The sequence below is a fragment of the Berghia stephanieae genome, chromosome 8 (assembly GCF_034508935.2).
Source record: "Berghia stephanieae isolate SIO BIC M18660-M18661 chromosome 8, UCSD_Bste_1.3, whole genome shotgun sequence".
NCBI classification, from domain to species: domain Eukaryota; kingdom Metazoa; phylum Mollusca; class Gastropoda; order Nudibranchia; family Aeolidiidae; genus Berghia; species Berghia stephanieae.
Genome location: NC_088367.1, coordinates 9178452 through 9192395, shown reverse-complemented (window position 1 = coordinate 9192395; position 13944 = coordinate 9178452). Strand labels below are relative to the sequence as shown.

The 13944-nt window shown below is 37.9% G+C and overlaps 1 protein-coding gene across 1 annotated transcript in view; it reads left to right on the top strand.

Moving 5' to 3' along the window:
* Positions 1–13944, top strand: part of LOC144978129 (uncharacterized) — a 31428-nt gene that overhangs the window by 2295 nt on the left and 15189 nt on the right. The window contains exons 2-5 of the mRNA XM_078923776.1: positions 2251–2375; positions 7940–9880; positions 11754–11951; positions 13379–13555. Coding sequence (XP_078779902.1) covers positions 2251–2375; positions 7940–9880; positions 11754–11951; positions 13379–13555 — 2441 coding nt within the window. The remainder of the gene's footprint in view (positions 1–2250; positions 2376–7939; positions 9881–11753; positions 11952–13378; positions 13556–13944) is intronic.

Here is a 13944-nt window from a genome sequence, read left to right as displayed (position 1 = left end):
GTAACATTTCCATTTTGTAATTTGGCAAATAGAAGTAGAAGTTCTAGGTCATTAAAAAAAAATAACAATAAGTGTTGAATTGTAAGCTTCAATTTATTAGATGAAGACAGATCCTGTGGACGTTTTGGGTTTCCCCTTTATCAACAAAACACAATGAATAAAACACTAATGACGAGTGAGATATCTCATTCATCCTTAGTGTTTTATTCATTGTGTTTTGTTGATAAAGGGGAAACCCAAAACATTCACAGTATCTGTCTTCATCTAATAAATTGAAGCTAACAATTCAACACTTATCGTTATTTTTTCCTTTGAGTTTAAAGCAGCAACATTTTTCTGTCATGTTTAAGATGTTCTTGGAAGGGACGCTTCTTAAAATCAATTGTATGGCCAGAATATAAAGCCTTTGACCAGGTGCTATTGAGTTGGTGGGAGTTGGGTTTATGCGTCCGGCAGAACGTTTTCCTCTTTCCTTGTCCTCAATAAAGCGGATGGTCTCATCGAGGAACATCTCTTGATTGGACTGGCCAAGGACGTCGAGGCGTATATCATCGTCTGCAAGGCCGATGATGATCATTTGATCACTGTATGACAGGTGCTCTCCGCACTCGCACACGATGTTGAATTGACACACACTCGCTTCAGACGCATGGAGAAGGTCCTTGCAGGTTCATCCCTGTCCTGTCGCATTTGTTGAAGTTGTAGTCTAGCCACCATGATGTTCTCTTGGCGGACAGCGAGGGATTTTATCTGGTCAAGGAGGGTGGACTCGTCATATGATGTGAGGTTGTTGAAACTCCTGGTGAGGTCCTTGCGGAGGGTCTCGTCACAGCACTCCAGTAGTTGAAAATGATGTCGTCACCAGTGAGGCTTGGGCCCGCTTATACTCTGCCCAGTGCTGGGCAAAGTATGTCCATTCTTCACTTATACCGGATGCAGAGACGACTGGGTGCTTCACCTTCTCCGCTTTGATCCCCATAGCCGTGGGCGTAGGGACATGAGTGGCGGATGGGTGGGTGATCTCCTCGTGCATGTCCAGAAGTTTCAGTAGGACTTTGGATGGTGTAGTTGTGGCCCATGTAAAGTCACACTGTGGTGCAGGACATCTGATGTCAGTCATTTTGTTTCTGTATAAATAACTCTATAAAGTATTTGTTGCAATCTAATATTCTTTATTGATCAATAATACAGAAACAGACTTAATATGGTACCTGTAAATAAATACAAATATAATACAAAAGTTAGAATATCTTCTAGTTCTTGATGGAAATGATTTGTTTAGTTCTCTTACTCTCAATAGAAGAAGCTAACTTTCCTTTTTAAAATAAAGTTTCTCAGTCACTACTGATTGATATCTACTATTAATTATATGGCTACAATTCTTATATAACTATATATGCGATTCCAGTTTTGTAATACTGTCCTGTAACTGAATTTGATGGTTGTTGCAAAACTACTACTACTATTACTACTACTACTACTACTACTACTACTACTACTACTACTACTACTACTACTACTACTACTACTACTACTACTACTACTACTTCTACTACTACTACTACTACTAGTGGTAGTAGTAGTAGCAAGTACTTTAGCAAGTATTTAAAACTACTATTACTACTACTACTACTACTACTACTACTACTACTACTACTACTACTACTACTACTACTACTACTACTACTACTACTACTACTACTACTACTACTAGTGGTAGTAGTAGTAGTAGTAGTAGTAGTAGTAGTAGTAGTAGTAGTAGTAGTAGTAGTAGTAGTAGTAGTAGTAGTAGTAATATTAGTTTTAAATACTTGCTTAAGGTCCTTTCGGTACCACAACATGGCTACAGTGTTCTACAAAGTTTGTTCCAAAGAGCAATTGGCACCCTACCTTGCCAGATGTTTTTGGCTATATCAGGTTTCCCAAAAAACAAACAAACCCCAAACAAATCACTTTTAAAAGAGCAAAACATTTCTTTCCTTGTGAGGAATATAAAATTAATGTATGCTCCCATCTAGTTGACAATGACAATCAAATGTAATGTAAACAAAGAGAATTTGTTGTTTTAGTGTGAACTTCTCATAAAATGTGAGCTGAAATTGAGAGTAAAAAGGTCTATATATTAACTCTAATGTGTGGTGATAATGTTGGTGACTTGTTTATAATGCATTTCAAGAGAGATCAACTGTTTTCGAAAATATTCCGGGCTCAACACTAAGTCAATAACTCACGTCTTTTACATTTGAACAGAGTTCAGAATACAGCCTGTCTCAGAGTGGCCATGGGTTGAAAATACCCCACCCACCTTCTAATCCACCAGCCTTACAGGGAAAGGACGACTCACCATCAAGCAAAACAATGTCCCTGGAACACAGGTAGGAATTGAATGTGTTTTCTGTGACTGAAAGTTATGCTGGAATTGCTTATAGATGGAATTCAATCTTGATGTTTATTTACCATTTATGTCATAATTCCAAGATGGCCGCCATGGATGGGAGCTGTGTCTGAATGCTCTACAAATAGTATAATAATTGATTTCTGAGACTGGATAGTTGTGTTTTAGTATTGAAATTCAAGCCCATGTGTTGATCCATATCTGGGGCTATTCCATTGTGCGCTTTTGGAAGTACCATTGGTGGATAGAATCTTAGTAGTGAGACTTGGACTGAGTGTAAAAAGTAAACAAGATAGATTTGAATTTTCAAAATGGCTGACTTAAACATTCAACTGTGAAAGCGTATAGTATACAAGACTTCAAACTCATTAGTGATTTTAGGAACTGTGTGGGTTTTTGAAAGGAATTTATTTTGAGAATAGATACTGTGAGACTTGGAATGATTGTAAACAAGATAGATTTAAATTTTCAAAATGGCTGACATAAACATTGAACTGTGAAAGCGTATAGTATACAAGACTTCAAACTCATTAGTGATTTTAGGAACTGTGTGGGTTTTTGAAAGGAATTTATTTGAGAATACTGTGAGTACATTTGGACTTGTGTGTCAGATTGATCAGCGGACTGCCTGTACTCCAAGTCCAAGATGAGTGCTATCCCTAAGACAAGAAGTGGAAGCAGAAGCGGCAGTGAGAATCGCAATCACATTAAACCTTCCAAGGACAGCAATGGAGTTGATTTGAAAGTGGAACCTGTCAAAAGTAAACAAGCTTCTGACAATGAGACTGATTTTCATATATGTATCCTGTGCGATAAAAAATTTACAGAGCAATCAGATAGCCTTTTGCAGTGTGATAGATGTGATGGTTGGGCATGTACTGGTTGTCTGAACATGTCGCCCGAGACGTACTGTGCCATTGCAAGGCCAGACCTTCGATGGTTCTGTGAATATTGTGTGCAACCAGCGCTGCTCTCAGTAAAAACAGATAAAGCCATTGAGGATAAGTGCAGTGAATTTCTTGGAGCTGTAGAAGCTAGAATTTCAAATATTGAATCTGAACTCACACACAAAGCTTCAATAGTGGATCTCAAAAAGTTGGAAAATAATGTGAAGTCACTGGAGGAGAAAATAGGCAAGCTATCAAGCACCCAAAATGAAGTTGAAACAAAGATTGGTGAAGCCACTGCAAATTTAGCATCTGACGGTGTCAAAGAGATGGCTGAACGTGAAGCACGAAAAAACAATCTAATTGTGTTCAATGTTCCGGTTCACAAATGTGATGATCCTGAAGCTCGCAAGGAGGCGGATGCCAAATATTTTCAGAAGCTTTGTAGACAGGGTCTAGAGATTGAGACAGGAGTTGAGTACAGGAAGATTGTCAGATTAGGGAAAAAGAATGACGATAATAGACGTATGAAGATCATATTAATTAACAGTGATCAAGTATCACAAATCCTAAAAGCAGCGAAGAACCTTGGATCAAAGCCTGAGTTTAAACAAATTAGTATTGGACGTGATCGTACCCCTTTAGAAAGAGAAGAATCGCGAGCTCTTGTCAAGCTAAAACAACAGAAGCAAGCCGAATCAGACAGAAACGGGGAGAAGGCCAAATGGGTCATAAGACATATGAGAATAGTAAACGCCTTCAGGGATACACCAACAGCGGTTATCCTCAACCCGGGCAAGGACAGGATGGAATAGGACGTCCAAAATCAATGCTAAAATGCATGTGTACAAATGTAGATACTTTGTTAAACAAGCGTTTAGAGTTGTCTCATTTTCTTTTACATGAGCAGCCAGATATTTTCTTTGTATCAGAAGTTTTACCAAAACATTTTAAGTGGGCTGTACAGAAAGCTGAAGTTGACATGGATGGTTATTGTTCATTTTCTAATTGTTTTGACAACCAAATTAACGGCCACAGGGGTATCATCATTTATGTGAAAGAGGAGATAGGTGCACAAGAAATCACCCTGACACCTGACCAAAAGTTAGCTAATGAGAGTGTTTGGATCGAAGTGAAAGTGAGGGATGGTGAAAAATTACTAGCTGGATGTGCGTATAGGTCTCCAACTGGTTCCCCAGAGAACACCAATAAGTTGTATCAGACTATGCTGGACCTTACTAAGGATAGGGCATATGTATTAATCACCAGTGACTTCAATCAACCAGATGTTGATTGGGTAAATGAGACAGCCTCAGGCAACAAAGCAGTAGAATTCTTAGAGTTCTATAGAGACTCTTTCCTCTATCAGCATGTTAAGTCGCCAACGCATTTTCGAGGGGATCAGAAACCAACACTTATAGACCTAGTTTTATCATCTGAAGAGAGCATGGTGAAAAATTTGACTCATAACGCTCCCCTTGGCAAAAGTCATCATCATGTTTTAGCTTTTAACTTTGTGTGTAGCACAACAATTGAAGTAAAGAAAGAAAGACGGTATAACTACAAAAAAGCCGACTTTGATAAACTGAGAAAGTGTGTGAATGACAGCAATTTACTTGCCAAAATTCAGGATAAGGATGCAAATGATACATGGAACTGCATCAAAAAGACTGTAGAAACTGCAACTGAGGAATGTATTCCTAAAAGTGGATCAGGGCCTGCAGGCAAGCGCAAGACACCTGTCTGGTGGAGTGAGATGGCTATGTCTAAGTTACGTAATAAGAAACAGACATATAAGAAATACTTGGGAACACTAGACCAGAAAGACTGGCTAGCCTACACAAGAGCCAGGAACCAAGCAAAAGCGGCGTGCCGGAAAGCAGTTCTAGACTATGAAAAGTCTATAGCGCAAGATGCGAAAAATAATCCAAAGGCATTCTTCTCCTATGCTAAGAGTAAGATGAAAGTGCAAGAAGGCCTAGCCGACCTCAAGGACAGTGATGGTAAACTTGTGTCAGCTGACAAAGAAAAGGCAAACCTCAATACATTTTTCTGTAGTGTATTCACAAACGAGAGAGTGGGGGATATTCCTGATTGTGAAAAATCTGAAGTTGACTCTTCTCTTAGTGACATTATATTCACTTGTAAAGATGTGTGGAATAAGCTTAAAAATTTAGGCTCCTCGAAATCCTCTGGCCCTGATGGGATACACCCATGTGTACTAAAAGAACTGGCAGAACAGCTAGCAGAACCCTTAGCAGAGTTGTTCAACAAGTCACTTAGGGAAGAGAAGCTGCCCAGCATCTGGAAAGATGCAAATGTAACTCCACTTTTTAAAAAGGGTGAGAAGAGCAAAGCAAGTAACTATCGTCCGGTATCATTAACGTGTGTGATTTGCAAAATAATGGAATCCGTGATTAGGGAACAATGTAGTCAAATACTTAATGGAACAAAAGTTGCTGTCTGAGTATCAACACGGTTTTATATCCAGACGCTCATGTACCACTAATTTGTTAGCTGCTCTCGACTCTTGGACTAGGTATTTGGACAGTGGCATACCTGTTGATGCAGTGTACCTTGATTTCGCCAAAGCATTTGACAGTGTTCCACATCAACGCCTTATTAAGAAACTTGGATCATATGGCATCAGTTCATGTTTGCTAGCTTGGATCTCAGATTTCCTGATTGGGAGAAGACAGCGTGTTAGGGTGAACGGCAGTTTTTCGGACTGGGCACCAGTATCGAGTGGTGTTCCGCAGGGAAGCTGCCTTGGTCCAGTTTTGTTTGTAATATTTATTAACGATCTTCCAGACGTTGTGGACTCTCTGTGCCAAATGTATGCAGATGACACTAAGGTGTTCTCTAGAGTAGACAAGGAAGAGTTCATAACTCAGCTCCAAAGTGATCTTGACAGCTTGGTACAGTGGGCTGATAAATGGCAGCTTAGGTTTAATGCAGACAAGTGCCATGTCTTGCACTTGGGATATAGAAACCCGCACCATCAGTACACAATGAGAAATCATGACTCTAGCGAGACTGTCATACTTCAGCCTACTGAAGAGGAAAAAGATTTAGGTGTGCTAGTAGATCAGGAACTGAAGTTCTCTAAGCACATAGAAACCCAAGTAAATAAAGCAAACAGAATCGTTGGTCTCATTAGGAGGTCGTACACTCATCTTGATAGAGATAACATGAGACAATTGTTCACTGCACTTGTACGTCCCCACTTAGAATTTGGCAATGTAGCATGGGCACCACGACTACAGAAAAACAAAGACCTCATAGAAAGTGTTCTAAGACGCGCAACTCGGGTCATTCCGGGATTCAAAGATCTAGAATACACAGAAAGACTGAAAAAGATAAGAATACCTAGCATGCAGTATAGGAGAGACAGAGGAGACCTAATTGAAGCGTACAAATACACACATAATTTATACTCTGTTAGCACGAGCCCTCTAAATCTTGATTCCACCAGCACCACCAGAGGACACAGATTCAAACTCTCCAAAGAAAGGTGTTCTCTAAACCTTAGGCAGAACTTTTTCTCAGTTAGGGTAGTCGACAAATGGAACCGCCTGCCTGCAACAGTTGTCGACGCCCCTTCATTGCAGGCATTCAAGTGCCGTCTTGATGCTCATTGTGAAACAGAAAAATACTGTTTGTAAAGTTAAATTCAGACACCTCCTTCCACTATGTGGCATGCCCAGTTTTGAGAGACTTGAATTATATAAGTTCACGAATGCACAAGAGCAGATAAAAGGCTGTAAAAGCCTACATAAATCTGGACTTATATCATATCATATCATATCATATCATAATTTATTCTTCCCTTTATTAAGGGAAACTATTTCCTTTTTTTTTTTTTACTTTTATTCTTGCATAGATAGCATGCCTTCCCAAATAGGAATTGCACTGAATTGTTTTATAAATTATATTTAAGAAAAGCAAGCAAATGGTGTATCCCTGCTGACTTTTGCATGATTGTATAGCATTGTTTTTGTTAGGGTATATCTGTTTTGTGGAACGATGAGTTTGTATTTGTTTTCGTTGTTGTTTTTGTTGTTGTTGTTGTTGTTGTTGTTACTATTATTATTATTATAATTATTGTTATTATTATTATTATTATTATTATTATTATTATTATTATTATTATTATTATTATTGTTATTGTTTGTTGTACTTAGTTATTAATTTATTTTCTATATTTATATATTTTTAATGATTTGAATGGATCATTATGTGTTTGTTTCAATAGATTCCAAAAATAGAAATAGTCTATTTTTTAGATTGATTTCATTACTGTCGTGCAAACAGGTTAAGAGCTCAATTGTTAAATTTCATGTCACATATGAGAGGACAAGAATGAATTACAAATATTTGCATGTCATTACTAATCAATCCATTATCTTTAACAAAATATACTAAATATAATCTCTGCATCCTCAACTTGAGACATTGCATTTTTCTGATTTAATAGTTGTTTTTTAAAGTTTTCCTCTTCTACCACTGTGTAGTGTAACCATTTTGAAAACATTCAGTTTATGATAATCATGTCGCTGTTGTTAACCGCAGGTCCACAAGTAGTTTTACCAAATTTTTATAATTCCTCCCCTCCCCCTCCCTGTCTAACAACCTTCTTTATAATTTATTAATCCAGGAGAGTTACTGTCCCTACTTCAACTCCACAAGCTCTTACATCATCTTCACCGTTCACGGGAGAGGAATTGAAGTCTTTTAATCTCCAACGTTACTTCTCCTCCATGGAGCTCCACACTAGTGATTATGACAAGTTATCAGCAAGCCCGATACCTCAGTCTAGTCGGAGTGTGGAGGGAGATTATTACAAGCAGAACGTAGACAACGAAGACAATGCCACATCCTTTACAAATATGACAGGAGTTACTTCAGCCACCAAAGCTGCAGGTCTTACAAGTCGTTTACAAGATTTAGGAGTTGATCTAGACCACCTGAAACATCTCAAGCTAGTGGACAGTCAAGGTGGAAGTAATAGTAATAGAAATGAAGGGAATCAAGAGATCAGCTTTGATGCTTATGCGAAATCGATTCGTCGCTGTCCAGAGTGCAAGACAGCAAATAAAGCCTACATGGATTGGTGTGTGGAATGTGGCGAGGTACTTATCGGTGTCGACCTTTCATTGCCTAGAGGAAAGAAAAAGCAAATGGCTACTAGTACAAGTATAACAAGCTATGATTCTACAAATAAGATCAGTGGTAAGAGTAGAAGTCGATCAAGAAGTGGTACCCGAGAGAAAGGGAGAGATGCCGTTAGTGGAAATCAGAATACTTTAGATGTTCTACGACTCACAGCTGATGATCGTCTTATTAGAAGAGAATCACCAGAATCAGGCAAAGGTTTATCATTGCACAGTTCCCCAGCTAGAAACAAAATTGAGCAGGAGGAAATACTGGAACCGAAGGACAGCGGTAGAGCTTCCAACAATGGTGAAGGGAGAGACCAGTACCTAGATGCCCCCTTGAAATACAATGAGGAGGAAGATGACGAAAATGTTGAGGAGAATGATGATGAGATTGTGGATGAAGAGGAGTTTTATGGGGTAGAAGAGGAAGGTGTGGAATATATTTATGAGGATGTTGAGAGCAACATTTTTGAGCAAATATCAGATCCAATTTTGCGTGATTTTATTATATCTTACAGAAATAGACAAGTAAACAATGATCAGAGCTCCTCTGTAAATTTAGTGTCATATGACCAGGAATTTAAACAAGAAGACAATGAAAGAAAGAACGCTAGTCCCTCTTTAAATTTATACGATATTGGTGAGGGAACAAGCGAGCAGGATTACCACAAAGAAGTTCATAAAGTTAAAGACATCAGCTCTAAAAATGAAGGTGAAAGAAATTACTTAGACGGTGAAGAAAATCAAAACTTCAAACAGAATAAGGAAAATAAAAAGGGTCTCGAATACAGGAATGCAACCAAAAATGTGTCAAAATCCCTTGACAAAAGCCTGAAGCCGACCCCGTCAAATTGTAACACACCAAATGTTAAAAAGAAATCAGGAAAGAAGAAAAAGAAACCTGGCCACGAAGCCATTGACATTGAGATATTTGGCTATGAGGAATCTAGGCTGAGTCGAAGTTCTAGTATTGGCTGTAATATTGTCCCTGCCTTGAATTTGAAAACATCTAGTGATGAAGAAGAAGAAGAAGAGGAAGAAGAAAAAGAAGAATCTAGTGAAGAGGATGATGATGAAAGTAGCGAGGAAGAAAAAGATAAGAGAGATATTGAAGAAGTGGAGGTGTATAAAGAACCTTCTCAGAAAAGTTCTGCCTCAAAACAAAAGGCAAACCCAGTTGTCAGTCATCAAAATACATTCAAGAAAACAAAGGATATGTTAGCTTCAAGGGCAGCCCAAGGTCATCCTCGGCCAGTCCCTTCAAAGACTCAGTCAGGTGTGACCATCAGCCAATCAAAATCGAGATCAAGGGTGAAAGAGGACAGTAATGCAGGGACATCATCATCACAATCAGTAACAACCTCCAGTAACTACCAGCGACATTGGACGAAGTCAAGTATTGCTTGGAGTTCTTACAATGCAAGAGAACTCAATACTAGGTTAGTAGTTAGTATCCATATCTTTTCCATGACAATGTAAGAAGATAATAATACTTCATTATGAGAAATAACTATAATTACAGGAGAATCAGTTCAGGTGTTAAGGGACACAGTAAACGTTTTATTGACTGATAGTAAAGAATTTGATTGGTCAATAATGATATCATATATAAAGTTATAAAATTAATAATAGGTATTCTGATGTTGTATTTCCATGTTAATTCAGAGATCTGAATTCTCTTGAAGCCAATACGGTAATACTCCACATCTATTCACGGAAACCGAATTAGCTGGAAAACACATTATCATTTTATTCCTTCTGCATTTATTGCTGGATCCTATGCTTAACAAAGTTTAACAATGTTTTCAGGATTTTCTGGTCTAACAGGTATTTCACCGTTCAAATGTTTTCCAGTTGTCAAATTTTGAGTTAATTTTGCAATTTTATACATTTTAATTTATATAAAATCATTTCATGTGATAGAATACATCTGCAAGGGTATGTGATAGAATACATCTGCAAGGGTCAGAGCTGTTGAAATATAAGTTCACTAAATAAATTTCCAATTATCTCAAATAGAATTCAAACCGACAACCTTTTAACCTGTCTGAGATTGATCAAACCACTCCATCGTCAGTTTGATAAATTTTACCTTTAAACATTATGAGCAAAAGCACTTAAACAACTCCTGCATGTTGACTTTGTTTAGACTTTGTACTGTTGTTGAATTTCCTTGTCTTTTGCTGCCAATATATTACGGTACAAATTTGCTGGCATGCGTATGGAATGGGTTCGCTCTTTTGTACTATTCTTTGTCTAAACCTTATCACATTAATCATGACTGAAAATTGGAACAAATTTGTTTGATCGATTGCTCATTCATTCGTCTTTAGTGGCTTATTCATTGTGTTTTGTTGACAAAATTAAATTGAGGTTTCTATTCCATTTTGTTGTTATTTTTCATGTGAATCGGACAGAGTGAACATCCTCCCAATTCATGATGCTATTCTTTTCCCTTATCATCTTTTTTCTTTGAAGTTTTATAGTGCAGCTAAATGGTCTTGTGGTATGACTCATGACTCATGACACTTGCCTTTGGATTTGTGGATAACTTTGACAGTAGCGCTACCCTCTCCCCGGCCAGCAAGGTTGTCATACCAGTAAGGTCGTGGGTTCGAGCCCCCAACCTCCACAACGTTTTTTAAATTCTCCATTGTCTTCTGGCAATTTTCTACTCACTTCATTCCTTGCTGTTGCATTTGGATCGAAAGGTCCAGGATTCGAGTCCCACTGTTAAGACCTTGGAAAGAACTCTCTTTACTCACATTCTCTCACCAAACTCAAATGTAAAATGAGTACCTGGCCTCTGACGGGGGAAAAAATGTAATATCGCCTAACAAGCATCATTTCTTGTTCTACATGTTAAGTGTTGCTGTTTTTTAGGAACTCCTTGTAAATCACTGAGCATGTTTAATGGATTTTGCATGATTTAAATGCGCAAGTTTTTTTGTGTTTTTGTGTTCAATTTACAGTGAAAGCTTGAGTAATATGTTCGTTTTTCAAGTTTTAGTAAATAAATAAATGATCAAAACATTTGCCCATCACTGACTCTAATTCACTAAATTACCTCAATCCACGTTTCTGTTGGTTTCACATAAATCTTTTGAATATCCATAAGATGATCCAAATTAGACCAAGATTAAAGACTGATAATGTAGATGTTTATTATAGTACTATTAATGTTGTGGTTGTTGTTCATGATGGGTGAAGACTGCAGTGATGATGATGATGATGATGATGATGATGATGATGATGATGATGATGGTGATAATGAACTGAAATTAACAATCTACGATTTGCCATTGGCTCCAGATCTAGTTTGACCAACCTTCCTCATAACACAGATGGAGGAGACAAACCTTCATCGGCATGTTCAAGTGTCAACAAAGATAATACAACCTCTGACAGACAGGGGATCTCCAACACAACCACAAGCAGCATCAACTCTAGTGCTAATGTCAACAATGCTGTAGGAAGACAGAGACCTTCCAGTGCTGACTATGAACGGAGGTAAGGACGGATCAGTACGTAATGTTAAAGCCAGTCTTATGGAGATCACTTGGCAACTGGTGTATGGAACGTGATCATACACTGGTGTAAGATAAACATGTGAAAAATTGTGGATGAAAAAGCAACTTCAATGTTTGAAAATTCCACATACCACAGTTTTATCCTTTTGTTGGAGATGTGATACTTTATCATTGCCTCAGAGTACCAGCAAGAGGAGACATTTGATTGCAGCAAATCAAATGAGATTGAGAATCTGCCTAACAGCAACAGCATGTCACCAGTGGGGACTTTTCACCTGCCCCTCATGTACGCGATGTGGATGAGAACCTTAGACCAGAGAGCATTTGATCTCTGTTTACCAAAAAAAAAAATGATAATACCGTCATTTTACATATTAGATTTTGCTGTTAACTTGGGACCCTTGAAAAGCGATGTGAGCTCATTTGGTGGATACTATGTTATTTAAAAATTATTTTTTTTTAGGGGGAGGGGGGGGGGGGGGGGGGAGGGGTTATTTGAATTTTTATTTTTTCCACTGGCAGTAATTTGACCTAAGGGTCAGACAAAAATATGGAAACACAATAGACAGCTTGAGCAAGAGAAGGAAAGAAAAAGAGAGAAACATCATGAAACCTTTGAAACCAGTGTGACATGACACCCACTTTATGATTTGTAGGTCCCTGGTTCGAGTCTCGTTGTGGGGTGGTGCGAAGTAAAGTCTTTGGAAAAGGCTCTTTACTCACATTCTCTCACATCACTTCGGTGTAAAATATGTGCCCGGCTAGAAACTGTTGTCTCTATTGAAAGAAAAAAAAAATGTAATATCCCCTAACAGACTGGCCCTATATTTTAGTTGTAACTGTTGGTCTGGGACCCTTTTTAAAGTACATTTAACACATTTAGTGGATATTGTTCTATATAAAAGCTCAAGTTAAAGAAAGATTGTGATACAACTACAGTCACACTGAATTGATTCATATCCTCCTAAAAGAACAAATAATTTTGATAGATAGACTGGAAGCTTAATATTCAGCATTATTTTACTAAAGTGCTTTTGAAAACACTTCCATTTCTAAACGTGGCATAGTCTGTTGCATTTTCTTGCCTTTTTTGTTCTTTATTATAATATTTTTAATAATACGACTCCTTTTCTCTAAAAAAATATATATAATTTTTGGTTTTGATTTTCTTAATTTAAATTACTTGTTTTCTTGGGGTTTTAATATTGAATTCAAATGTTTATCCAAATTACCTAAAATGACTTCTTAGTATTGATTTATTTGCAATATAAAAGAAATAAAAACCCCCAAAACAACCCACTGTTTTCCAATCCTCTGACCGTTCATATCATAAAGTTCCACAGGTCTTGTCTATCATTTTTGCAGTAACAGATTTAATGAAGCCCTTGTATTGTTTGTGTTTTGTAGAAAACCAATCTATTCCAACATGCGGACTTCTACAAGACCATCCAGTGCCAAAGTAAGAAATGAAGTGAACACCTCATCATCCAGTCCTGTGCCGCCTCCAAAACGCAACAACTACCTGTGTCCTACACCAGCACAAGCCAAGAGAGAGAAATCTCCGTCGATAAAGCAAAGACCTGGGTGAATTCTTTATATACTAACTAGTCTCTAAAAAATTAAAAATAAATAAAAATAATAAATAAATAAAGCTCCCTTTATTCATCCCATAGGGAAATTTTTCTCTAGGGTCTATTCCAAGGGAAGACTAGAATTACCCAGGCATCAGCCATAGTGCAGCACCACAAATTGATCTAGGACGAGGTGACTTTCTCAAGGCCACAGAGTGCAGTGGCAGGTGATCGAACTCGGTACCTTTCTGGTATGTAGCAAAGACTGTACCGATGAGTCACGCTGCCCCCTCCCCCATTTGTTGATAAATAAAAATTCCATCTATTCATCCCATAGGGGAAATTTGTCTTTCGGGTCTATTCCAAGGGAAGACGCAGTGCAGCGGCACAAACTGAGTTAGG